The sequence below is a fragment of the Oncorhynchus mykiss genome, chromosome 28, assembly GCF_057628025.1.
Source record: "Oncorhynchus mykiss isolate SJ-2025 chromosome 28, ASM5762802v1, whole genome shotgun sequence".
Taxonomy (NCBI): Eukaryota; Metazoa; Chordata; class Actinopteri; order Salmoniformes; family Salmonidae; genus Oncorhynchus; species Oncorhynchus mykiss.
Genome location: NC_143049.1, coordinates 35,357,152 through 35,385,096, shown reverse-complemented (window position 1 = coordinate 35,385,096; position 27,945 = coordinate 35,357,152). Strand labels below are relative to the sequence as shown.

The following is a 27,945-nucleotide window of genomic DNA, read 5'->3' as shown; positions in this document are numbered from 1 at the left end:
AACGTAATTAGAGCAGTAAAAATAAATGTTTTGTCATACACGTGGTATTACGGTCTGATATACCACGGCTGTCATCCAATCAGCATTCAGGGCTCGAACCAGACAGTTTATCACAATCAATATACAATGACATCACGCTTACCTCCACATCCTAACAGAATTCCAGTAATTATACACCGTCGAAACACAGCGATTATGTTAGGCCAAGGAGGTGCACACAATGGAAGGGAAAACGCACACCGTGTCAGTAACAGTTCACAGTATACCTTGTATTTACGGTAGAACGTGCATCATTTAAAGTTCCAACATGTACCATTTCAATGACTACATGAAAATTGGCAGATCATATCTAAGTCATGGACAGTGGCTAGAGAGAGCTTGTGGTGTGACTCCATACAGTCTGGTATTGTGTGGTCCTACCTGGATGACCCGGGGGGCCTCTGAACCCCTTGGCTCCGGGACGCCCTCTTTCACCTGGTTGTCCTGGTATTGACTCTATAGTGTAGTACCTTCCCGGCTCCCCCTTTAAACCCTTAGGACCAGGGAGACCGGGGTAACCTAGCTGCCCTGGTTGACCTGGACAATGAAAAGGACAGACGAGGGGTCAGGGGTTGAGGGGTGAAAGGTGATGGATATAGTGAGTGGAGCATGGTAGCAGAGCTTACGGGCAATACAGTGCTGTGAAAAAGTATATGCCCCCTTTCTAATTTCCTCTACTTTTGAATATTTTTGATACCAAATCTTCAACCAAAACCTAATATTAGATAAAGGGAACCTGGGGGGAACAAATAATACAACAATTACATACTTATTTAATTTATTTCATAAACAAAGTTAAGCAACACCCAATGCCCCTATGTGGAAAAAGTATTTGCCCCTTTTCACTCAATAACTAGTTGTTCCACTTTTAGCTGCAATGACTCCAACCAAACACTTCCTGTAGTTGTTGATCAGTCTCTCACGTTGCTGTGGAGGAATTTTGTCCCACTCTTCCATGCAGAACTGCTTTAGCTCAGCGACATTTGTGGGTTTTCAAGCAGGAACTGCTCGTTTCAAGTCCTGCCACAACATCTCAATTGGGATTAGGTCTGGACTTTGACTTGGCTGTTCCAAAACTTCAAATTTGTTGCTTTTTAGCCATTTTCATGTAAACTTGTGTTTTACTATATTTTTTTTACTGTTGTTTTTAATTCTTTACTTATCTATTGTTCACTTAATACCTTTTTTGCACTGTTAGTTAGAGCCTGTAAGTAAGCCTACCCCTGTTGTCACGGCGCACGTGACAAATTAACTTTGATTTGATCGACTCGCAGATGGATGATCTAACATTCCACCATGCTTGACCGTTGGTATGAGGTTCTTACTGTGGAATGCAGTGTTTGGTTTTTGCCAGGCATAATGGGGCCCATGTCGTTCAAAAAGTTATACTTTTGAATCATCTGTCCATAGAACATTCTTCCAAGAGTCTTGATGATCATCCAGGTGGTTTTTGGCAAACTGGAGTCAACTTTTTGGATGAGATGGGTCCCATTATGTCTGGTGAAAACCAAACACTGTATTCCGCAGTAAGAACCTTACACTAACGGTCAAGCATGGTGGTGGTAGTGTGATGGTTTGGAGATGCTTTGCTGCCTCGGGACCTGGACAGCTTGTCTTAATAGAAGGAACCATGAATTCTGCTCTGTATCAGAGAATTCTACAGGAGAATGTCAGACCATCCGTCTGTGAGCTGAAGCGCAGCTGAGTCATGCAGCAAGACAATGATCCAAAAGACACAATTAAGTCTACATGAAAAAAGCAACACATTTGAAGTTTTGGAACGGCCTAGTCAAAGTCCAGACCTAATCCCAATTAAGATGTTGTGGCAGGACTTGAAACAAGCAGTTCACGCTTGAAAACCCACAAATGTTGCTGAGTTAAAGCAGTTCTGCATGGCGATGAGAGAGACTGATCGACAACTTTATTTTTTAAATTGTATTTGATCTTTATTTATACAGGTTTTCCTCATTGAGATAATATCTCTTTTCCACGAGAGACCTGGTCCCATAGCAGCAGGGGGAACAACGTTTCAGACAAAACAACTTACATACACTAACACAACTATAAAACACACATACAGTACAACAATTACATATTGCATTAAAAACACAAACATCTTGACTAAAAACAGCTGGACTAAAAACAATAACACTCTTCTATGATATATACATCGATTAAGTGTTTAAACTCCACCAACGAAACTAGATCATCACATTTTAAAATGTTCAGGAGAGAATTCCAGGACCACGGTGCTAAGTAACTATTTCTACCATGACCTGTTCTAATTTTTGGTACTGTTAGAAGCAAATCAGAATGGGACCGTAACTGAGATTTTTTACTGACCGGACTAAAAAAGAACAGAGATAAAATGGCATTTTACCCAATATGGCCTTATAAATCAGTGTATACCAGTGTTTAAGCCTACGCAAGGTCAATGACGACCAGCCAACAGCGCTGTAGAGATCACAATGATGTGTTAGACGTTTCTGATTTGTAATGAACCTGAGGGCAGCATGATACACTGAATCAAGTGCTCTCAGGGTAGTGGCTGAGGCCTGCATATACAGTATATCACAAAAGTGAGTACACCCCTCACATTTTTGTAAATTTTTTAGTATATCTTTTCATGTGACAACACTGAAGAAATGACACTTTGCTACAATGTAAAGTAGTGAGTGTACAGCTTGTATAACAGTGTACATTTGCTGTCCCCTCTTTAATAACTCAACACACAACCATTCATGTCTAAACCGCTGGCAACAAAAGTGAGTACACCCCTAAGTGAAAATGTCCAAATTGCGCCCAATTAGCTATTTTCCCTCCCCGGTGTCATGTGACTCGTTAGTGTTAGGTCTCAGGTGTGAATGGGGAGCAGGTGTGTTAAATTTGGTGTCACTGCTCTCACACTCCCTCATACTGACTGGTCACTGGAAGTTCAACATGGCACCTCATGGCAAAGAACTCTCTGAGGATCTGAAGAAAAATAAATAATTGTTGCTCTACATAAAGATGGCCTGGGCTATAAGAAGATTGCCAAGACCCTGAAACTGAGCTGCAGCACGGTGGCCAAGACCATACAGCGGTTTAACTGGACAGGTTCCACTCAGAACAGGCCTCGCCATGGTCGACCAAAGAAGTTGAGTGCATGTGCTCAGCGTCATATCCAGAGGTTGTCTTTGGGAAATAGACATATGAGTGCTGCCAGCATTGCTGCAGAGGTTGAAGGGGTGGGGGGTCAGCCTGTCAGTGCTCAGACCATACTCCGTACACTGCATCAAATTGGTCTGCATGGCTGTCGTCCCAGAAGGAAGCCTCTTCTAAAGATGATGCACAAGAAAGCCCGCAAACAGTTTGCTGAAGACAAGCAGATTAAGGACATGGATTACTGGAACCATGTCCTGTGGTCTGATGAGATTTGGGTCAGATGGTGTCAAGCTTGTGTGGCGGCAACCAGGTGAGGAGTACAAAGATAAGTGTGTCTTGCCTACAGTCAAGCATGGTGGTGGGAGTGTCATGGTCTGGGGCTGCATGAGTGCTGCCGGCACTGGGGAGCTACAGTTCATTGAGGGAACCATGAATGCCAACATGTACTGTGACATACTGAAGCAGAGCCTGTTCCCCTCCCTTCGGAGACAGTATTCCAACATGATAACGACCCCAAACACACCTCCAAGACGACCACTGCCTTGCTAAAGAAGCTGAGGGTAAAGGTGATGGACTGGCCAAGCATGTCTCCAGACCTAAACCCTATTGAGCATCTGTGGGGCATCCTCAAACGGAAGGTGGAGGAGTGCAAGGTCTCTAACATCCACCAGCTCCGTGATGTCGTCATGGAGGAGTGGAAGAGGACTCCAGTGGCAACCTGTGAAGCTCTGGTGAACTCCATGCCCAATAGGGTTAAGGCAGTGCTGGAAAATGATGGTGGCCACACAAAATATTGACACTTTGGGCGCAATTTGGACAGTTTCACTTAGGGGTGTACTCACTTTTGTTGCAAGCGGTTTAGACATTAATGGCTGTGTGTTATTTTGAGGGGACAGCAAATTTACACTGTTATACAAGCTGTACACTCACTACTGAAGTGTCATTTCTTCAGTCTTCTCACATGAAAATATATACTCATATTTACAAAAATGTGAGGGGTGTACTCACTTTTGTGATATACTGTATATAAACATCCCTGTCACGACTCCCACAGAAGGTGGCTCCTCTCCCTGTTCGGGCTGCGCTCGTCGGTCCTCGTCTCTGGTCTACTAGCTGCCACCGATCCCCTTTTCCTTTTCTGTTAGTTTTGTCTTATTAGTTACACCTGTTTCTTGTTAGGGTTTTGGTTAGGGCTATTTAAGACGGTTATGCCCGCCTGCTTTTGTGCGGGCTTGTTCCTCTGTTCGTTTTGTGGATGTGCATTTTCTTATTTTCTCCGGACTGTTTGGGTCCTGTTTTTGGGCCGGTAGTTTGTATGCGCCTGGTGTTTTTGCCGTGACCGTTTCTGTCACAGGAATAAATACTATTGTCCTAAACCCTCTGCACCTGACTCCTCCGCACCCACTACTCCTAGAAGTCGTAACAATCACTCAAATCTAAAACCGACAGTAATGTACATCGTACCAGCTCCTTCCTGGCCTCAAAAGAAAAACAAGCCTTATGCCGGTAATACAATCCTATTCTCAGCTTGAGCTTCCTTATCAAGTTCTCTACATGCACAGTGAAGCTCAGCTTATCATCAACCCACACATCCAAATATTTGTACACTTGTACTTGCTCTATAGTATGTCCAGCCAATGTAGCAATGACATGATTTGTATCATGCCACGCAGTTTGTTTTACCCAAATTTAGAATCAGCTTTAAATCATACACATTCGGTTGTATGATGCTAAATGCTCTTTGGGCATTTTCAAAAGCTAAAGATAAACTACTACCGCTTGAATAAAGAACAGTATCGTCTGGATAAAAATGAACATCCGCTGTTTCAGGAAGCTTTTGGTTGCAGTCATTGCAGCTGAAGGTGGCAGAACCAGTTACTGAGTGTAGGGGGACACTTACTTTTTCCACACAGGGGAATTGGGTGTTGCATAACTTTGTTAATTAAATAAATGAAATAAGTTTCACAATTTTGGGGGGTTATTTGTAAACTCAGGTTCCCTTAATCTAATATTAGGTTTTGGTTGAAGATGTGACAACATTCCATATCAAAGATATGCAAAAATAGAGAAAATCAGAAAGGGGGTAAATAGACTTACAGAGCCATGAAAAAGTAAGAACACAAGTTAGAACAGCTGTGCTCTTATTTTGTACAAATATGGGCATTGTCTACTATAGTAGGACAGGAAGTGAATGGATAGAAAAGGCAGGGGACAGAAGACTGGCCCTTGGCCACAATAATCCATCCCAAAGTGACTCTTGTTTACTTCCGTTCTTGGATTAAAAAAGGAAAAGGCTGGTATAAGGAATTGGTGGAAGGTAGGACAATTAGGAAACAGGAACAGAAAAAAGACAGAACATTTAGAAAAATAGGGGATAGGATATATTATATATCATAAAGATGGTGAAATGTTGACCTGTGGAGCTTAATACCCCTGGTGGTCCGGGAGGTCCATTAATGCCCATCTCTCCAATGTCTCCTGGTGCTCCCCTTGGACCCTGGGGGCCGGGATCACCAGGGTAACCTGCAATACAGTGGATACAGAGTCTGTTTCTCATTTGACCATGATTCAGATCTCATGCGCTGTTATGTTTTCTTCCTACAGGTCTTTCCTAATCATAATCTCACATTGTCTTGGATCATGTTTCTCTGGATAAACAAAAAGGTTAAAGAAATAAACATAACAAACAACATAAATAAACTCTGTGGGTCCATATTTGAGAACATTAGAAAAACTTTGTCTCAAAATGTGCGTTAGCCAAATTAAATGGTTGATGTAGTTGCAGGTGATAAAATGCTATGTTAGTTTTTCCCATTACACAACCTGGCACATTTAGCCCTATGTTATCCTGACCAGGATAGGTCAGTGATTAGGTTCAGTAACAAATTCCGCATCAACTTATCAAAGATCTTAAGACTTTATATCCAATGGCACTTCTTAAAATAGGTCAATTTGTCCACCAGAGGGCTATTTTAAGCCTTCAAATTCAAGGTTTACTTGGTCTGTAAAGTGCAGCGTCCCAATAGTACATGCACGTGTTCACATATGACAAAAGCGCGTGTTTTTGCGTATCCGTTTCACACACATCCATGTGGGGGGGGGCGCAAGGGATCTGACGCTCAGAGGCGTCGGCATGGTTCTAAAGCACAGTGTTGCCTGTTTTGTGTCACATTCCAATGATAAAGCTGTGGGGGGGGGGGGGGGGGGGGGGGTGCAATTTCAGAATGTGGGGGGACATGTTGCACCCCTGCATGCTTGGACACACCTACTCATTCAAGGGTTTTTCTTTATTTTTACTATTTATAGAATAATAGTGAAGAAATTGAAACTATGAAATAACACATATAGAATCATGTAGTAACCAAAAAAGTGTTAAACTAATCAAAATATATTTTATATTTCAGATTCTTCAAAGTAGCCACCCCTTTCCTTGATGACAGCTTTGCACACTCTTGGCATTCTCTCAACCAGCTTCATGAGGTCACCTGGAATGCATTTCCATTAACAGGTGTGCCTTGTGAATTTGTGGAATTTCTTTCCTTCTTAATGTGTTTGAGCCAATCAATTGTGTTGTGACAAGGTAGAGTGGTATACAGATGATAGCCCTGTTTGGTAAAAGACCAAGTCGATATTATGGCAAGAACAGCTCAAATAAGCAAAGAGAAGCGAGAGTCCAGCATTACTTTAAGACATGAAGGTCAGAACTTTGAAAGTTTCCTCAAGTTGCAAAAACCATCAAGCCCCTTGATGAAACTGGCTCTCATGAGGACTGCCACAGGAAATGAAGACCCAGAGTTACCTCTGCTGCAGAGGATAAGTTCATTAGAGTTACCAGCCTCAGAAATAGCAGCCCAAATAAATGCTTCACAGAGTTCAAGTAACAGACACATCTCAACATCAACTGTTCAGAGGAGACTGCTTGAAATCAGGCCTTCATGGTCAAATTGCTGCAAAGAAACCACTACTAAAGGACACCGATTAGCAGAGACTAGCTTGGATCAAGAAACACGAGCAATGAACATTAGACCGGTGGAAATCTGTCCTTTGGTTTGATGAGTCTAAATTTGAGATTTTTGGTTTCAACCAGTGTTTCTTTGTGATACGCAGAGTAGGTGAACGGATGATCTCCGCATGTGTGGTTCCCACCATGAAGCATGGAGGAGGAGGTGTTTTTCTGGTGACACTGTCAGTGATTCATTATGCAGTGATACGCCATCCCATCTGGTTTACGCTTAGTGGGACGATCATTTATTTTTCAACAGGACAATGACCCAACACACCCACAGGCTGTGTAAGGGCTATGTGACCAAGAACGAGAGGGATGGAGTGCTGCATCAGATGACCTGGCCTCCAATCACCCGACCTCAACCCAATTGAGATGGTTTGGGATGAGTTGGACCGCAGAGTGAAGGAAAAGCAGTACTCAGCCAGCATATGTGGGAACTCCTTCAAGACTTTTGGAAAAGCATTCCACGTGAAGCTGGTTGAGAGAATGCCAAGTGTGTCCAAAGCTGTCATCAAAGCAAAGGATGGTTACTTTGAAGATATAAAATATATTATGATTTGTTTAATTAACACTACTAAAAGGATACCAATAATAAGAAGAGACTTGCTTGGGCCAAGAAACATGAGCAATGGACATTAGACCGGTGGAAATCTGTCCTTTGGTCTGATAAGTCCAAATTTGATATTTTTGGTTCCAACCGCCATGTCTTTATGAGATGCAGACTAGGTGAACAGATGATCTCCACATGTGTGGTTCCCACTGTAAATCATGGAGGAGAAGGTGTGATGGTGCTTTGCTGGTGACACTGTCAGTGATTTATTTAGACTTCAAAGCACACTTAACCAGCATGGCTACCACAGCATTCTGCAGCGATACGCCATCCCATCTGGTTTGCGCTTATTGGGACTATCATTTGTCTTTCAACAGGACAATGACCCAACACACCACGAGCTGTGTAAGGGCTATTTGACCAAGAGGGAGAGTGATGGATCATAACTGAAGGAAAATCAGCCAACAAGTGCTCAGCATATGTGGGAACTCCTTCAAGACTGTTGTAAAAGCATTCCAGGTGAAGCTGATTGAGAGAATACCAAGAGTGTGCAAAGCTGTCATCAAGGCAAAGGGTAGTTATTTGTAGAATCTACACTTTTTTGGTTATTACGTGATTCCATATATGTTATTTCATAGTTTTGATGTCCTCACTATTATTCTACAGTGTAGAAAATAGTAAAAAATAAAGAACAACCCTGGAATGAGTAGGTGTGTCCAAAGTTTTGACTGGTACTGTGTGGGTCAGTCTGTAAGGTTTCGAACAATAAGTTCCTCATTAAATGTGTTCGTAATGTTCAGTTACAAGGTTTTGACTGCCCTTCTCTCTTCTATTCTCAACACAATAAAATGTAATTTTACATTTCAAAGGGGAAAAAATATATATCTCACCTGGGATTCAAACTTTCCGTAAACAGCAAAAACTACCAGGAACTTCCAGGAACTACCAGGAGCCACCAGGAGCTACCAGGAACTACCAGGAGCCACCAGGAACTACCAGGAGCCACCAGGAGCCACCAGGAACTACCAGGAGCCACCAGGAACTACCAGGAGCCACCAGGAACTACCAGGAAATACCAGGAACTACCAGGCTACACTGAGCTATTCGTCCAGTTTATATGTTGTGCGTTTTAGTAACTTTGACTAGTAGGTGGTGCCGTTTGACTTTGTTAAGGACGCTTTCATGGAAAAGTGATCGATCACATCCAACAACAATACGTCAACATTTGTAATTGGCTGATACAGAATTTGTTACCGGACATAATTCACTGCTAGCTGGTCAGGTTAGCATAGCGCTAAATGTGACATGTTATCTAATGGGAACAACTAACATGTAGCATTGTATCACGTGTAACTATGTCAATGATTTTAAATGGTCGTTTTTGAAGTTTAAACTTTTTCTAATGTTCTTAAGTATGGACCTCGTATAACTGAGGTGTCCTCTAACCTGCTACAGTGGAATTGTGGTATATTTGGCTCGCCGGTCCTCTGATGCCTTTGTCTCCTGGGAAGCCCTGCGAGGATACAGGGAGAGAGGTTATTACCTAATGATAATGATAATAATAAGAATGCATTAATTTACTGCGGGGCAACATAGGAGATCATCACTCATAAATATGGCCAGGAGTTTTTCCTGGACAGATCATATGGTCAGGAAACACTCCCTGTGCTACTCATTATCTGGATTGGCATCGATTTCAATTCAAGAGATTAATTTAAATTCCAGTTGCTAGATCTGTGGCCCTGAATGAAAGAAGTGTAGTACACGGAAGAGTACACAGAAGAGTTCATGCAAGAGTCTCTCTAAAATGTTTTATTATGTCAATACAATGGACATCTTTTGAGTCCATCTTTGTCCATAGCCAATTTTATGTCTAGCGATGATGTCACAGTTACAGGCGCGACAGGCATGACATCACAAAGGGGTTGGCAAGGAGAGAAAGCTTTGGGGACAGAAAGTAGAGCAATCTTCATTTTAGTAGACCTTGCTACAAATGCCGCCGTTGTTTAACAAAGGTAAAACAATATATATAAACTTTAAAAATGACTTTTTTAGAGTAAGCACTCAAAATATACATAAATATATTTAAAAAACGACTGAGACAAGAATATGAGGGAGGCAGTTGAAGGGCCGGTTTACAGTAACTGTTGTGAGAATGTGAGTGGGCTCTTTAAAGATATCGATCACCCTTGGTCCTAGGTGAAGAACACCAAAACAGAATTATCTTGCTCTAAAGAAATGCAGAAGCTTCTTAGTAAATCATCCATCGCTATGTAGTAGATGGTGCTAAAACCTGCCTCTCTGTACGATAGCTAGTCAAAAGTAGGCCTTGACTTCGACCAGTTCTCTGTCCGTTTCCTGCCCCTACTGTATTTTGGTATTTTATTCCGGATCCCCATTAGTTCCTGCCAATCCACAGCTACTCTTCCTGGGGTCCAATCCCAATTAAATACAATAAAACAATACATAACACACTACTCTACCATAACATATATACAATACAACATTTATAATACAGCAAAATAATAATGTTAAAATATATGCGTGTGTTTGTGAATGTGTGAGTGCTGTGTGTGTGTGTGTGTCTCTTCACAGTCCGCTCTGTTCCATAAGGTGTACTGCTTGACTGAGTTATTTGATGTGGAATAGAGTTCCATGTAGTCATGGCTCTATGTAGTACTGTGTCTTTCCTGTAGTCTATTCTGGACTGTGCAGAGACCTCTGGTGGCATGTCTTGTGGGACATGTATGGTTGTCTGAGCTGTGCGCTAGATGCTTAAACAGACAGCTCTGTGATTTCAACATGTCAATACCTCTCACAAAGACAAGTAGTGATGCAGTCAATATCTCCTCCACCCTGAACCAGGAGAGATTGACATACATATTATTAATGTTGACTCTCTGTGTACATCCAAGGGCCAGCTGTGCTGCTCTGTTCTGGGCCAATTCTAATTTGCCTATGTCCCTCTTTGTGGCACCTGACCACACGACTGGACAGTAGTCCAGGTGTGATACAACTAGGGCCTGTAGGACCTGCCTTGTTGATAGGGCTGTCAAGAAAGCGGAGTAGCGATTTATTATGGACAGACTTCTCCCCAGCTTAGCTACTGTTGTATCAATCTGTTTTGGGAGGAGTAGGTGCAGCGTGGTATGCGTACATTCTTATTCATTTACAGAATGAAACACTGAACAAACTAACAAAATAATAAAACGAAACATGAAGCTATCCAAACGAGTGCTGACAGGCAACTACACATAGACAAGATCCCACAAACACCAAAGGGAAATGGCTACCTAAATATGATCCCCAATCAGAGACAACGATAAACAGCTGCATCTGATTGGGAACCATATCAGGCCACCATAAACATACAAATCACCTAGACCTACAAAAACTCCAGACATACAAAAACCCTAGACAATACAAAAACTAGCGTACCCACCCTAGTCACGCCCTGACCTAACCAAAATATAAAGAAAACAGACATATCTCAGGTCAGGGCGTGACAAGGAAGAGGTGTGATGAGTGGGAGGAGGTGGGAGTAGTGGGAGGAGGGAGAAAGAAAAAACAAGACATAGGAATGTGGCCAGAGAGGCAACGCAGGAATCCTATCAAATATTCCTCACAGAACTAAGATGAGTGGAAGAGGTGAAGAGGAAGAGGGTGGAGAGGAAGAGGGTGGAGAGAGTTGGAAAGAAAAACACACTTTGAGAGAGCAGAGGAAGACATTCCAGAGGAAAATGTGGAGAAAACAGCGTGTCCTTTTCATCCAACCAGTGTGTAGGTTTGATAAGAATAAGGATTTAAAAAAAGAAGATATGATGGTCCCACTGTCAGAGGAGAGAAGAGCAGAGCAGAGAATCAAAACATGCACAATACCAAATCAACCGCTTAGTCCCGATCCCTTGGACACTTATATAGATCTAAAAAGATTGGGTAGGCAATTAGATATGGCAATAGCTCCACCTTGACTTCAGACAGGCTAGGTGGAGTTTTTGCAATACTGGTTTCACTGATTCAATCTTTTCAGACTATGGTCTGGCTTGGGATCCAGAACGCGGTTAATACGGACCCCCCCCCCCCCTCCTTTCAATGTAATGCGGTTTAGAATTGTAATAGTAGAATAGACAAGGTGACATTTTGAAAATGACAGACCTTGGAGCGCTTTTTATAACCAGAAATGTCCAGTTGATCAACTATCCCATGTTATCTAGATACTGTAGGTACGTTAGGCTAACCAGCTATCTACATTTTGTAGTTATCGTGAACAAATCCCGTTTACCAGGGGCCTTGACCCCCCCAGTGGGCCCCATTTATTTTGTTGAGTCACTCAGGTATCATATGAACACACATTTGGCAAAATGTGGAAAATTGCAGGAAATTTGCTTAAAAACTGCAAAATGTTCCTTCCGCCACAAGAGAGGTGTGAACAGCTTGGCGAGGTGGAGGTTGGTTACTACGTCGACAAAGACAATATCCATCCGGACCTTTGCCACCTAGGACATTTGTGTGACCGGAACATCCCAAATAGTAGTTGAGTACCCTTGGTTTAGGGGGTAGAGGCTAGGGATCAATTTGGGATTGGGCTATATAGCGGTATGAGACAAGCCAGATGCAAAGACAAACGGCACTAGGTCATCAAAACAGATGTCCCCCGACAAAGGGGGGGGTGGGGATTTTTTGCCTGCGGTTACATCCCTCTTGTTCTTGGTTACATAGCCCTTACACAGCCTGTGGGTGTGTGGGTCATTGTCCTGTTGAAAAATAAATTATAGTCCCACTAAGTGTAAACCAGATGGGATGGCGTATCACTGCAGAATGAATCACTGACAGTGTCACCAGAAAAGCACCCCCACACCTCCTCCTCCACGCTTCACGGTGGAAACCACACATGCGGAGATCATCCGTTCACCTACTCTGCATATCACAAAGAAACGCTGGTTGAAACCAAAAATCTCAAATTTAGACTCATCAAACCAAATGGACAGATTTCCACCGGTCTAATGTTCATTGCTCGTGTTTCTTGATCCAAGAAAGTCTCTTCTTCTTATTGGTGTCCTTTAGTAGTGGTTTCTTTGCAGCAATTTGACCATGAAGGCCTGATTCACGCAGTCTCCTCTGAACAGTTGATGTTGACATGTGTCTGTTACTTGAACTCTGTGAAACATTTACAGTGGCTTGTGAAAGTATTCACCCCCTTGACATTTTTCCTATTTTGTTGCCTTACAACCTGGAATTAAAATAGATTTTTGGGGGGTTTGTGTCATTTGATTTACACAACATGCCTACCACTTTGAAGATGCAAAATATATTTTTATTGTGAAACAAACAAGAAATAAGACAAAGAAACAGAAAACTTGAGCATGCCTAACTATTCACCCCCCAATGTCAATACTTTGTAGAGACACCTTTTGCAGCAATTACAGCTGCAAATCTCTTGGGGTATGTCTCTACAAGCTTGGCACATCTAGCCACTGGCATTCTTGCCCATTCTTCCAGGAAAAACTGATTCAGCTCCTTCAAATTGGATGGGTTCCGCTGGTATACAGCAATCTTTAGGTCATACCACATATTCTCAAATTGGAGGTCTGGGCCTTGACTAGGCCATTCCTAGACATTTAAATGTTTCCCCTTAAACCACTCAAGTGTTGCTTTAGCAGTATGCTTAAGGCCATTGTCCTGTTGGAAGGTGAACCTCTGTCCCAGTCTCAAATCTCTGGAAGACAGAAACAGGTTTCCCTCAGGAATTTCCCTGTATTTAGCGCCATCCATCATTCCTTCAATTCTGACCATTTTCCCAGTCCCTGCCGATGAAAAACATCCCCACACCATGATGCTGCCACCACCATGCTTCACTGTGGAGATGGTGTTCTCGGGGGTGATGAGAGGTGTTGGGTTTGCGCTAGACATAGCGTTTTCCTTGATGGCCAAAAAGCTCAATTTTAGTCTCATCTGACCAGAGTACCTTCTTCCATATGTTTGGGAAGAAGGTGTTTGCTTATTAAGTGTTCACTTATTTTATTATTTAAGGAATGGCTTTTCTCTGGCCACTCTTCCGTGAAGCCCAGCTCTGTGGAATGTACAGCTTAAAGTGGTTCTATAGACAGATACTCCAATCTCCGCTGTGGAGTTTTGCAGCTCCTTCAGTGTTATCTTTGGTCTCTTTGTTGCCTCTCTGATTAATGCCCTCCTTGCCTGGTCCGTGAGTTTTGGTGGGCGGCCCGCTCTTGGCAGGTTTGTTGTGGTGCCATATTCTTTCCATTTTTTAATAATGGATTTAATGGTGCTCCGTGGGATGTTCAAAGTTTCTGATATTTTTTATAACCCAATCCTGATCTGTACTTCTCCACAACTTTGTCCCTGACCTTTTTGAAGAGCTCCTTGGTCTTCATGGTGCCGCTTGCTTGGGTGGTGTTGCAAACTCTGGGGCCTTTCAGAACAGGTGTATATATACACTGAGATCATGTGACACTTAGATTGCACACAGGTAGACTAACTAATTATGTGACTTCTGAAGGTAATTGGTTGCACCAGATCTTATTTAGGGGCTTCATAACAAAAGGGGTGAATACATATGCACGCACCACTTTTCCGTTAATTATTTTTTGAAACAAGTTATTTTTTTCATCTCACTTCACCAATTTGGACTATTTTGTGTATATCCATTACATGAAATCCAAATAAAAATTAAATTACAAGTTGTAATGCAACAAAATAGGAAAAACACCAAGGGGGGATGAATACTTTTGCAATGCACTCTAATGAACTCATCCTCTGCAGCAGAGATGACTCTGGCTCTTCCTTTCCTGTGGCGGTCCTCATGAGAGCCAGTTTCATCAGGGCGCTTGATGGTTTTTGCGACTGTACATGAAGAAACTGTCAAAGTTCTTGAAATATTCTGGATTGACTGACCTTCATGTCTTAAAGTAATGATGGACTGTCTTTTCTCTCTGCTTATTTGAGCTGTTCTTGCCATAATATGGACTTGGTCTTTTACCAAATACGGCTATCTTAAGTATACCACCCCTACCTTGTCACAACACAACTATTTGGCTCAAAAGCATCAAGGAATGAAATTCCAGACTTTTAACAAGGCACACCTATTAATTGCAGTTCCAGGTGACTACCTCATGAAGCTGGTTGAGAGAATGCCAAGAGTGTTCAAAGCTGTCATCAAGGCAAAGGGTGGCTATTTTTAAGAATCTCAAATATATTTTGGTTCTACAATGTAGAAAATAGTAAAAATAAAGAAGAACCCTGGAATGAGTAGGTGTGTTCAACCTTTTGACTGGTACTATATATAATCTTTGTATTTTTTTTATTTTTTTAAAATCTCATATAAATGTAGGCCACAAACCAAGCTTTGTTTATGTGCCAAGTTTAGATGATGTACACTGATGTATCCACTTTCTGGTTTTGTCTGTTGTTTCAGCACTCAGCCACAAGAGGGTAGACGAAGTACCGACCCAAACCAAGATGGCAAGAAAATCTACACAGATCTAGGATCTTAATTTGAGCCAGTTTGCTACAGCAGGAAAATTATCCTGCAGCTACAGGAAATGTTAATTATTCCGTGGATGTTCTGTATCCTCAACATTTGACACTACTTGATAAGAGTTATTATAGTTGGTGGGTGTTCATGGACTCAAATTGAAATTAAGTTTAAAGAAGTCACGCCCATAGAGCTCACTCCACAATTAAATCTGAATACTGAAAGCTATAAAGCCTGGGTAATAAAATACAATATCTCCAGAATGTGTCCCTTTCTGGGTAAACTGAACTAATGGAGTTGAGCCCACCCAACCTGCTGATAATAGACAGATACTGTCTGGTCCTGGTTGAGCCCACCCAACCTGCTGAAAATAGACAGATGCTGTCTGGTTAAGCCCAACCTGCTGGTTCTGGGTTCAGCTCACCGTTGGTCCTGACCTGCCGATCAGACCAGGAAACCCTTGGTCTCCAGGATAGCCCTGAATGAAAGGAGAACAACTACATTAATAACATTCAGTATAGAAGTCAACATTCACAGAAAGTACAATATTTAGACATTCACGTCAAAACTACAATTCCTGTGCCTGAGCCTGGTCTAGCCTGCAATGTCGCCACTTGCAGCACTTGTACTACACCCTCAGCTCGTTACAAATCCTAAATCCCCCGCTACTCTACAGCTTCATCCCTCACTGTCTCCCCTCTCATTGCCTACTGTGCCCATCTGAATAAAGTGAAAATAAATATCTTCTTCTCGTTAAAATTACAATACCTTCTCCTCCTTTAGTTTCCTAAAATAACCAATGCATTTCAAATCTGACAACAGACCAAACTATAGTAAACTAAATCAAATAAGTTTCCTTCAGATGCCTTTCATGCAATATCACTGCAGATTCATTGGTAGTTAAACATAGCAAAGCAATATTTTGGAGAGTAATTATTCCACACAACATTGACGAGACTAAACTAAGAGGATGGAAAAGTCCCACCTGTGGTCCAGGCGTTCCAGGCAGGCCGGTAGATCCAATGTAACCCTTGGACAGAGAAGATAAGAGACAAAAAAAAAAAAAGACAACTAATCAAGTAATATGGAAGACAACAACAGATGACTACATAATAACAAGGAGGACGGCTTTATGACATCAGATCACAACAGTACAGTGTTCCTACCCGAGGCCCAAGAGGATGGCTTTATGACATCAGATCACAACAGTACAGTGTTCCTACCCGAGGCCCAAGAGGATGGCTTTATGACATCAGATCACAACAGTACAGTGTTCCTACCCGAGGACCAAGAGGACGGCTTTATGACATCAGATCACAACAGTACAGTGTTCCTACCCGAGACCCAAGAGGACGACTTTATGACATCAGATCACAACAGTACAGTGTTCCTACCCGAGGACCAAGAGGACGGCTTTATGACATCAGATCACAACAGTACAGTGTTCCTACCCGAGGACCAAGAGGACGGCTTTATGACATCAGATCACAACAGTACAGTGTTCCTACCCGAGGACCAAGAGGACGGCTTTATGACATCAGATCACAACAGTACAGTGTTCCTACCCGAGGACCAAGAGGATGGCTTTATGACATCAGATCACAACAGTACAGTGTTCCTACCCGAGGACCAAGAGGACGGCTTTATGACATCAGATCACAACAGTACAGTGTTCCTACCCGAGGACCAAGAGGACGGCTTTATGACATCAGATCACAACAGTACAGTGTTCCTACCCGAGGACCAAGAGGACGGCTTTATGACATCAGATCACAACAGTACAGTGTTCCTACCCGAGGACCAGGAGGACGGCTTTATGACATCAGATCACAACAGTACAGTGTTCCTACCCGAGGCCCAAGAGGACGGCTTTATGACATCAGATCACAATAGTACAGTGTTCCTACCCGAGGACCAGGAGGATGGCTTTATGACATCAGATCACAACAGTACAGTGTTCCTACCCGAGGACCAGGAGGACGGCTTTATGACATCAGATCACAACAGTACAGTGTTCCTACCCGAGGGCCAGGAGGATGGCTTTATGACATCAGATCACAACCGTACAGTGTTCCTACCCGAGGACCAGGAGGACGGCTTTATGACATCAGATCACAACCGTACAGTGTTCCTACCCGAGGACCAGGAGGATGGCTTTATGACATCAGATCACAACCGTACAGTGTTCCTACCCGAGGACCAGGAGGATGGCTTTATGACATCAGATCACAACAGTACAGTGTTCCTACCCGAGGGCCAGGAAAGCCACGGATTCCAGTTTCTCCCTTTAGTCCTTCATAGGATTTTTCTCCCTGTAAGGAGAGTTATAGTTCAAACACATGTAATAAACAAATGCATAAACCACACATACACACGAGTATGCACACACAAACTCACAGTTATGCCTCTGGGTCCACATGGTCCAGGAACCCCTTTATCCCCCTTAAACAGACAGAAACAACATCAAGAGTTAATCGTGGTAGACAAAAGCCAACTCTGTTACAGCAAGCCAATTATGGGTTAACTCATTTATTGCTCTGGACTTCAAGAAGAATAATGCAGTCCATATTTTGAGTCCTAATGCTCCAAACTATAAAATTACATTTCTTGGTTCCCACTGTTGGTTTAGCATCAACTGTTACAACCCTTGGTAAGCATATAGTCTACGTGTTTCTTTGCACAACGAAGTACAGAGAAAGTCCATAATGTTTCCCCATAGGCAGTTGCGCTATATAGGGTACCTTGTCTCCTTTGGGGTAGAAAAGGTCTGGAGGCTCGACGATCTCCTCAGGCCCCGGAGGCCCTGGTTGACCCTGGTCCCCCTAAGAGACAGCAGGATGAGTAGAGAGATAATATTATCCATGTTGACATGGAGAGAAGGAGATGATTAGGAAAGCTAAGGCTAGCTTTTTCAAACACAAATTCGCATCCTGTAGCACAAACTCCCAAAAAAGTTCTGTGACACTGTAAAGTCCATGGAGAATAAGAGCACCTCCTCCCAGCTTCCCACTGCACTGAATCTAGGAAACACTGTCACCACCGATAAATCCACGATAATTGAGAATTTCAATAAGCATTTTTCTACTGCTGGCCATGCATTCCACCTGGCTACCCCTACCCCGGTCAACATCTCTGCACCCCCCACAGCAACTTGCCCAATCCTCCCCCATTTCTCCTTCACCCAAATCCAGACAGCTGATAATCTGAAAGAGCTGCAAAATCTGGATCCCTACAAATCAGCCAGGCTAGACAATCTAGACCCTCTCTTTCTAAAATGATCCGTCGCAAATTGTTGCAACCCCTATTACTAGCCTGCTCAACCTCTCTTTGAGATCTGAGATCCCCAAAGATTGGAAAGCTGCCACGGTCAACCCCCTCTTCAAAGGGGGGAGACACTCTAGACCCAAACTGCTACAGACCTATATCCATCCTACCCTGTCTTTCTAAGCGTCTTCAAAAGCCAAGTCAACAAACAGATTACCGACCATTTCGAATCCCACCGTACCTTCTCCGCTATGCAATCTGGTTTCTGAGCTGATCATGGGTGCACCTCAGCCATGCTCAAGGTCCTAAACGATATCATAACCGCCATCGATAAAAGACAATACTGTGCAGCCGTACTCGTCAACCTGGCCAAGGCTTTCGACTCTGTCAATCACCGCATTCTTATCGGCAGACTCAACAGCTTTGGTTTCTCAAATGACTGCCTCGCCTGGTTCACCAACTACTTCTCAGACATAGTTCAGTGTGTCAAATTGGAGGGCATGTTGTCCGGACCTCTGGCAGTCTCTATGGGGGTGCCACAGGGTTCAATTCTCGGGCCGACTCTTTTCTCTGTATACATCAATGATGTTGCTCTTACTGCTGGTGAGTCTCTGATCCACCTCTACGCAGACGACACCATTCTGTATACTTCTGTCCCTTCCTTGGATACTGTTAACAAACCTCCAGATGAGCTTCAATACAACTCTCCTTCCGTGGCTTCCAACTGCTCTTAAATGCAAGTAAAACTAAATGCACGCTCTTCAACCGATCGCTGCCCGCACCTGCCTGCCCGTCCAGCATCACTACTATGGACGGTTCTGACATAGAATATGTGGACAACTACAAATACCTAGGTGTCTGGTTAGACTGTAAACTCTCCTTCCAGACTCACATTAAGCATCTCCAATCCAAAATTAAATCTAGAATCGGCTTCCTATTTCGCAACAAAGCATCCTTCACTCATGCTGCCAAACATACCCTCGTAAAACTGACTATTCTACCGATCCTTGACTTCGGCGATGTCATTTACAAAATAGCCTCCAACACTCTACTCAGCAAATTAGATGCAGTCTATCACAGTGAAATCCGTTGTGTCATCAAAGCCCAATAGCCCAATATACACCACTGCGACCCGTATGCTCTCGTTGGCTGGCCCTCGCTTCATATTCTCACCAAACCCACTGGCTCCAGCTGTCAGAGCAACTCACAGATCACTGTACCTGTACATAGCCCATCTGTAAATAACCCATCCAACTACCTCATCCCCATACTGTATTTATTTATTTATTTATTTTGCTCCTTTGCACCCCAGTATTTCTACTTGCACATTCATCTTCTACACATCTATCACTCCAGTGTTTAATTGCTACATTGTAATTACTTCACCACTATGGCCTATTTATTGCCGTACCTCCCTACTTTTACCTCATTTGCACACACTGTATATAGAAGTTTCTATTGTGTTATTGACTGTACGTTTGTTTATTCCATGTGTAACTCTGTGTTGTTGTTTGTGTCACACTGCTTTGCTTTATCTTGGCCAGGTCGCAGTTGTAAATGAGAACTTGTTCTCAACTGGCCTACCTGGTTACATAAAAAAAGGTGAAATAAAAAAAATACGTAAAAATGATTACACAGCAAAACACACACTCACACACACACTAGCATAGCTACTTACCTCATCACCTTTAATGCCCGGCAGTGATCTGCCAGTGTCACCCTGAAACACAAACACGTTTGTAAGTGTGTGTGTGTGTGTGTGTGTGTGTGTGTGTGTGTGTGTGTGTGTGTGTGTGTGCGCCCACTCACTGGTTCTCCTCTAGCCCCAGGTGGACCGTCTAGACCCTAGATGAAAGAGAGAGAAATATCTTAACACGTATACACATACTGTTCACCACTATATAATCTCATTAACTAACTACATACAGTACTGTAAGACATGCAGGTCACACAAAACAAAATATATAAATGTTTCACATCACAGGATCGTCTGTATTCAATAGCAAAGACGATGATTACAAAAAGCCCTATTGCTCACATCATTTCCATTAGGTCCAGCAGGGCCTGTGTGACCCTTGGGTCCCGCATGGCCAGGTGATCCCTGGAGGAAAAATATGACAGAGCACAGGGTCGTGTTCATTAGGCACAAAAATGGAAGAAAACCCTCTGAAGGGATGTTAAACAGACAGGTACTATCTGTACTTGTCGTCCAATAAGAAAACACTCATTTTCCTTTAACTAAATATTTTTGCTACGGTGTGGCCCTACTGAACATATAACACCCAGATCTTGTTGACATACATTTGTTTTTTTAACTTCTAATTGATGAGTCAAAAAGGCAATAAATGAGTGTGTTAGAGTTAAATGTTGTGAAACACAACTGCTACTACAGCTTATATCTTTGTTTTACTAAATGTAAATTGACTGAGAACATATTCTCTTTTACAGAAACAACCTGGTGGAAGAGTTACAGTGTGGGAGGAGAAATACTAGTACTATCAAAGTTTTACAGAGTAACTATGTCTGAACATCTACAGTGCGGGAGGAGAAATACTAGTACTATCAAAGTTTTACAGAGTAACTATGTCTGAACATCCACAGTGTCTTCAGAATGTATCCACACCCTTTGACTTTTTCCACGTTTAGTTGCGTTACAAAGTGGGATTAAAATTGAATTAATTGTAATTTTTTTGTCAACGATCTACACAACATACTCGGTAATGTCAAATTTGAAGAAAAATGCAATATTTATTTTCATAGAAAATAAAACACTAATATATCTTGATTATATAAGTGTTGAACCCCCTGAGTCAATATTTGTTAGTCACCTTTGGCAGGGATTACAGCTGTGAGTCTTTCTGGGAAAATCTCAAAGAGTTTTACACACCTGGATGGTACAATATTTGCACATTATTCTTTTAAGAAATTGTCAAGCTCTGTCAAGTTGGTTGTTGATCATTGCTGGACAGCCATTTTCAAGCCATATATTTTCAAGCCAATTTAAGTCAAAACTGTAACTTTGCCACTCAGGAACATTCAATGTTGTCTAGGTTATCAACTCCACTGTGTACAGTATTTGACCTTGTGTTCTAGGTTATTGTCCTACTGAAAGGTGAATGTCTTATTGCAAACAGGATGCATGTTTTGGAATATTGTTATTCTGTACAGGCTTCCTTCTTTTCACTCTGTCAACAATGTTGTCGATCCATCCACAGTTATCTCCTATCACGGCCATTAAACTATATAACTGTTTTAAAATCACCATTGGTGTCATGGTGAAATCCCTGAGTGATTTCCTTCCTCTCCGGCAAAGGATTTCAAAAGGGTGCCTGTATCTTTGTAGTGACTGGATGGTGTATCAATACACCCAAAGTGTAAAAATAATAACTTCACCATGCTCAAAGGGATCCATCTACCAATAGGTGCATTCTTTGCGACCCATAGGAAAACCTCCCTGGTCTTTGTGCTTGAATCTGTGCTTGAAATTCACTGCTCAACTTAGGGACCTTAATTGTATGTGTAGGGTACAGAGATGGGGTATTCACTTGAAAATCATGTTAAACACTATTATTGCACACAAGTTAAGTCCATGCAACTTATTATGTGACTTGTTAAGCATCTTTTCACTCCTGAACTTATTTAGGCTTGTCATAACAGAAGGGTTGAATACTTATTGACTCAAGACATTTCAGCTTTACATTTTTTATTAATTTGCAAACATTTCTAAAAACATAATTCCACTTTGCCATTATGGGGTATTTTGTAGATCAGTGACATAAAAATCTCAATTTAATACAATTTTAAATTCAGGCTGCAACACAAGAAAATGTGGAAAAAGTCAAGGAGTGTGAATACATTGAAGACATTGTACCTGTCACCACCTCCCACCTCTGGGTCCTGGAGTTCAAAGCTGCCGTAGCTGTAGAGCCCCGTCACCGTGGTAATGTGTTTACCTGTGGTGTTCTAAGAATGCGGAGTGATAGTGAAAACGATGAAACACTTACAGATCTTCCAGGAGGCCCAGGGTCGCCCTGTCAAATATCAACAAGTCAAAGTTTGTGTAATATAACGCACATATCTGTACACAGACACACACACACACACACACACACACACACAGCAAAGATTACTCACAGGAAGGCCAGGTCCAGATACATCGTAGACAGGCTCCCCTTTTGTTCCTTTGGGGCCGAGATATCCCTGAAGGAAAGTCAAAACGATAGGTTAGGAGATATCCCTGAAGGAAAGTCTAAACGATAGGTTTGGAGATATCCCCGAAGGAAAGTCTAAATGATAGGTTTGGAGATATCCCTGAAGGAAAGTCAAAACGATAGGTTTGGAGATATCCCTGAAGGAAAGTCTAAATGATAGGTTTGGAGATATCCCTGAAGGAAAGTCTTAACGATAGGTTTGGAGATATCCCTGAAGGAAAGTCAAAACGATAGGTTTGGAGATATCCCTGAAGGAAAGTCAAAACGATAGGCTTAGAGACATCCTTGAAGGAAAGTCAAAACGATAGGCTTGGAGATATCCTTGAAGGAAAGTCAAAACAATTTTGCTGATAAAGCATTCTGCTTGTGCGTCTCCATCCCCTGACACACAAGATGTGTAAATGAAACCTGTCAATGTCTTCCACAGTGTATGAGACTCCTGTCAGAATGCTAGCTAGCTGCATGAAGGAAACGCAACATTCACATGCTCTACATACATCATGAAGTTATATTCTATTATATGTTATTTCTCTTGTTCTGAAACAATTGAGGGGTGAAGGGCTTCAAACGGAGTTGGGTGAAGGTAAAGACCATATGATGTCTGCCCTATCTCCAGACTGGAGGTGGGTGAAGGTAAAAGACCATATGATGTCTACCCCATCTCCAGACTGGAGGTGTGTGAAGGTAAAGACCATATGATGTCTGCCCTATCTCCAGACTGGAGGTGGGTGAAGGTAAAGACCATATGATGTCTGCCCTATCTCCAGACTGGAGGTGTGTGAAGGTAAAGACCATATGATGTCTACCCCATCTCCAGACTGGAGGTGTGTGAAGGTAAAGACCATATGATGTCTACCCTATCTCCAGACCGGAGGTGGGTGAAGGTAAAGACCATATGATGTCTACCCTGGAGGTGTGTGAAGGTAAAGACCATATGATGTCTACCCTATCTCCAGACCGGAGGTGGGTGAAGGTAAAGACCATATGATGTCTGCCCTATCTCTAGACCGGAGGTGTGTGAAGGTAAAGACCATATGATGTCTGCCCTATCTAGACCGGAGGTGTGTGAAGGTAAAGACCATATGATGTCTACCCTATCTCTAGACCGGAGGTGTGTGAAGGTAAAGACCATATGATGTCTACCCTATCTCTAGACCGGAGGTGTGTGAAGGTAAAGACCATATGATGTCTACCCTATCTCCAGACCGGAGGTGTGGTTGCTAATAGGAGTCCCCTCACCCTGGGTCCAGGGAATCCGTTCGTGCCATGAACACCGGGGATCCCCGTCTGTCCCCTGGTCCCGTTACAGCCGTCTAGCCCCGGCAGGCCAGGATTCCCCCCAGCACCAACGTGACCCTGAAACCACACAGTTATGGAAAGATACTCAGAGTACACCCTGTAAACACCATGAACCCCCACACCACCATGTGGTGTATAACAGTATGCACTAGAAATTATTATTAGTAACTTCATTACATTAAGTATGTTTCATTTTCTCTTTATAAATAAGAACATGTGGTTTTTTTTATGTTCTTTACTAGGGTTAGCTGGCCTTTTGGTTGTAATATATTTCATAAATATGTAACCACTAAAAGGCCATAAGAGTTCAGTAAACTAATATCAATCACAGCCTTTCTGGACAATGTAAAGTAACTTTCTAGTGTTTATAGATTTCTATGAAATATGACCTATTGTTAACCTATAATACAATATGAGTGAAATACCTTTCCTTACAAAACGTTTCAATTAAGTGAGTTAAAAAACAGCTTTTCTGTGTTGGAATGGTGTGGGCGTACCCCAACAACAGAATGGTGTGGGCGTACCCCAACAACAGAATGGTGTGGGCGTACCCCAACAACAGAATGGTGTGGGCGTACCCCAACAACAGAATGGTGTGGGCGTGCCCCAACAACAGAATGGTGTGGGCGTACCCCAACAACAGAATGGTGTGGGCGTACCCCAACAACAGAATGGTGTGGGCGTACCCCAACAACAGAATGGTGTGGGCGTACCCCAACAACAGAATGGTGTGGGCGTACCCCAACAACAGAATGGTGTGGGCGTATACCGGTCATTTAAAAAAATTCATGAGAGTAGACCGCTGATTGGCCAGCATGTTCTATGAGGAAATAGCAAGTCTGTTTGAGATACAAGTTTGAGTTTTTTTTTTTAAGTGTTTTATGATTTTACTATTGTGAAAACTGAGTTTAAATGTATTTGTCCAATGTGTATGTAAACTTCCGACTTCAACTGTATGCGTTATTTTATAGTTTTGATGCTTTCACTATTATTCTACAGCGTAGAACATAGTACAAATAAAGAAACATCCTGGAATGATAGGGGGGCAAACTTTTGACTGGTACTATATATAATTATTATTAATATTATTGGACATAAAAGACCAGCAAATCAGCCCCAAGTGATTTTAATTTTGTAAATCTGTTCCAAAGTATTCCCATTAAGAAATGTGATTGTATACAAATTTAAGTTCGAAATGATTATGTTTTAAATCAAAAATTATATATGTTTCGGGCTTCTTGTGGTCAATTTGCAGTCTGCAAATTATTTGTAATTATGTTCCAGTCCCCTGACCATCCGCTCAAGAAAAAAAAAAGAAAAAAAAATCAGCCCGCGGGTTCTGTTGAGGAGGTGCACCGCTCCAGCGCTCCACCAAAAAAAGAGAGATCTAATATAAATCATGTAACCTATAGCGTATGGTAGAAACAGTATGTGGAGTTTTCTGTAGCCTAGAGGCTGGAGATCAAATGTATGACAATATCATGAGACAAGCACTTTTTACACCATGCACGTTTCTTCGGTCAAATTGCCGAACCTGGCACCCGATCAAAAAAATAACATCTGCTTCTATGTGAATATGACATATTATCAAACAATATATCCTAAAAACAGGACAGGTCCAAGTAAAATGGACAATATGGAATGGACAATCAGGCTACTCAACTGTCGTACTGTGGGTGAAACTCAAAGTGTGATCAGTGGTTTCAAGATTGTATTAACACATTTTTTACGAGCAGCAACACAGCAAAAAATAAAATAATTCTGCATTTCCCACTGTGTAAAAAACAGATTCTCATTGCAAAATAGACTCAGGATAACTTCTGATAGTGTTGGGTAGCTGATATTCAGAGCTTAAATAGCCCAAATGATTAGTCACAGGAATCAGGACTAATAAAGCCGATACAACTGACTGTTTTACAAACGGTAGGCCTTCCACATGGATGGGCATGGATTCAATTCCATTTCAGACCGGCACTGCAGGCTACAGTTTTGTAGTTTTGGGTGGGGAGGACAGCCTTTGTTTCTGTCTCGTTAGGCCAACAGATCGGCCAGGACTGGGCCTGTGTGTGTGTGTGTGTGTGTGTGTGTGTGTGTGTGTGTGTGTGTGTGTGTGTGTGTGTGTGTGTGTGTGTGTGTGTGTGTGTGTGCGTGCGTGCATGCGTGTGTGTGTGTGTTGCCTCAACTGTACAAATATCCACTGTGTGTATCTATGTTGTTGTAGCAAACCTTTGAGGCATACTCTCTTCAGGGTTGAATCTTAATTTGAGATCCCAGGTCCATAATCTGATCTGTGTTCTTTTCTCTAATCTCCCATATTTATGTGATAATATTTACAAACTCGGATGACAAATGATGATGATGATGCCGCTGGTGATTTACTTACATTGACACCATCGATACCAGGAAATCCTGGGTGACCAGTCGGACCCTGCAATACAAAACAAGGTGGCATCAGACTGTCCACTCTCAATGACAGGTATAGAACACAGACTCTCACTCTGCATATCTGTCTCTCATACACTCATGTCAACCCAAGGTAAGACAGGCAGAGACAACATAGAAAGACAACTACACAAACATAGAGAAAGACAGACCAACACCCACAAAGTCACACCCACAAAGTCACACCCACAAAGTCACACCCACAAAGTCAAACCCACAAAGTCACACCCACAAAGTCAAACCCACAAAGTCACACCCACAAAGTCACACCCACAAAGTCAAACCCACAAAGTCACACCCACAAAGTCACACCCACAAAGTCAAACCCACAAAGTCACACCCACAAAGTCACACCCAGACACTCACCCTTTCCCCTTTTTTCCCATCCAGCCCAGGTGGTCCCTCGACACCCCTCCTCCCCTTCTCTCCGTGAGGCCCTGCGGAGCCCCTGATGCCATCTGGGCCCTGTGGCCCCTGCTTCCCCAGCTTCCCTGGGGCCCCCTGGACAGGAAAAGAGAGCTCAAGTAGTAATAATACGATTTACACAGCACACACTTCTGATCTGGGTGTATGTAGTCCTCAATATCACATTAGCGCGTTGAGCTAAAGCCTAGGCCTTAGCTATGAGAACTAACACAAGTATTCAGGTCTGGAAAACAAGGATATGTATGAGCTGAAAACATGTGTTGAATCCCTGCTACTGCACTGAGCACAATTATTACCCTTTTCTCTTTCCAACAGGAAAATCTATTAATTCATCCGCAGCTTCTATTCATTCTTTTTACATGTATTTTATTTACGAAGTGTGCAGACATCACTTTCTTATCCCGTTCCTCAGCAAACCTATACATTCATTTGTACCATCGTATCATACGTAACAGGCTACTGTACATGTCTGAGCACTAGCTCAAAGTGGTCTCTGTATAAAACACTAGAATTTCGGTCTGTCTGTGAGGTTCCTTGGGATCATGGTTGCACAGTGGTGGACTGTGGGGGTCCAGTGGAGCGAGGTGAGAATTGAAAAGTCGTACCCGGGCTCCCTTGGCGGGGAGACAGCTGCACACTGAGCAGTCTCTGCCATCACATGAGCCCAGCGTCTCTCCCTGAAAAACACACACACACACACACACACACCAATGAGACACCATGAAGTATGATCAATGAGGCGCTGTCACACTATGACAGCCATGAAGATTGACCAATGAGGCATTGAAGAGATCAGTTAGAGGGACAGACTAGTGATGGGCACCGACATGGATAATTCAATATGATATTGATATGAGCAAGGCATAATACGGTTTCACCTTCCTTTCAACCTACACTATTATGTAAACAGCATGCATGACTGTTCCTGCATGCACAAAACCCTCACACAGACCTTCTCAATAGACTCTCAACTCAGCATACTTTGTTGCCTGCTGATGGGGCATCAACGGTAGATGGGCTTCCCATTGTATTCAAACTTGTTGGGTAGGTTTTAGAGTCCAAGAACATTCAC

The 27,945-nt window shown here is 42.6% G+C and overlaps 1 protein-coding gene across 1 annotated transcript in view; it reads right to left on the bottom strand.

Moving 5' to 3' along the window:
* Positions 1-27,945, bottom strand: part of LOC110508231 (uncharacterized) — a 67,767-nt gene that overhangs the window by 33,405 nt on the left and 6,417 nt on the right. Inside the window, exons 4-20 of the mRNA XM_090225194.1 lie at positions 27,479-27,550; positions 26,814-26,948; positions 26,389-26,433; positions 23,946-24,062; positions 22,630-22,695; positions 22,500-22,526; positions 20,534-20,596; positions 20,305-20,340; positions 20,174-20,215; positions 17,973-18,053; positions 17,629-17,673; positions 17,481-17,543; positions 16,217-16,261; positions 15,656-15,709; positions 9,186-9,252; positions 5,599-5,706; positions 421-576 (exon numbers count right to left, since the gene is read on the bottom strand). Of these exons, the coding sequence (XP_090081320.1) occupies positions 421-576; positions 5,599-5,706; positions 9,186-9,252; positions 15,656-15,709; positions 16,217-16,261; positions 17,481-17,543; positions 17,629-17,673; positions 17,973-18,053; positions 20,174-20,215; positions 20,305-20,340; positions 20,534-20,596; positions 22,500-22,526; positions 22,630-22,695; positions 23,946-24,062; positions 26,389-26,433; positions 26,814-26,948; positions 27,479-27,550 (1,222 nt within the window). The remainder of the gene's footprint in view (positions 1-420; positions 577-5,598; positions 5,707-9,185; positions 9,253-15,655; positions 15,710-16,216; positions 16,262-17,480; positions 17,544-17,628; positions 17,674-17,972; positions 18,054-20,173; positions 20,216-20,304; positions 20,341-20,533; positions 20,597-22,499; positions 22,527-22,629; positions 22,696-23,945; positions 24,063-26,388; positions 26,434-26,813; positions 26,949-27,478; positions 27,551-27,945) is intronic.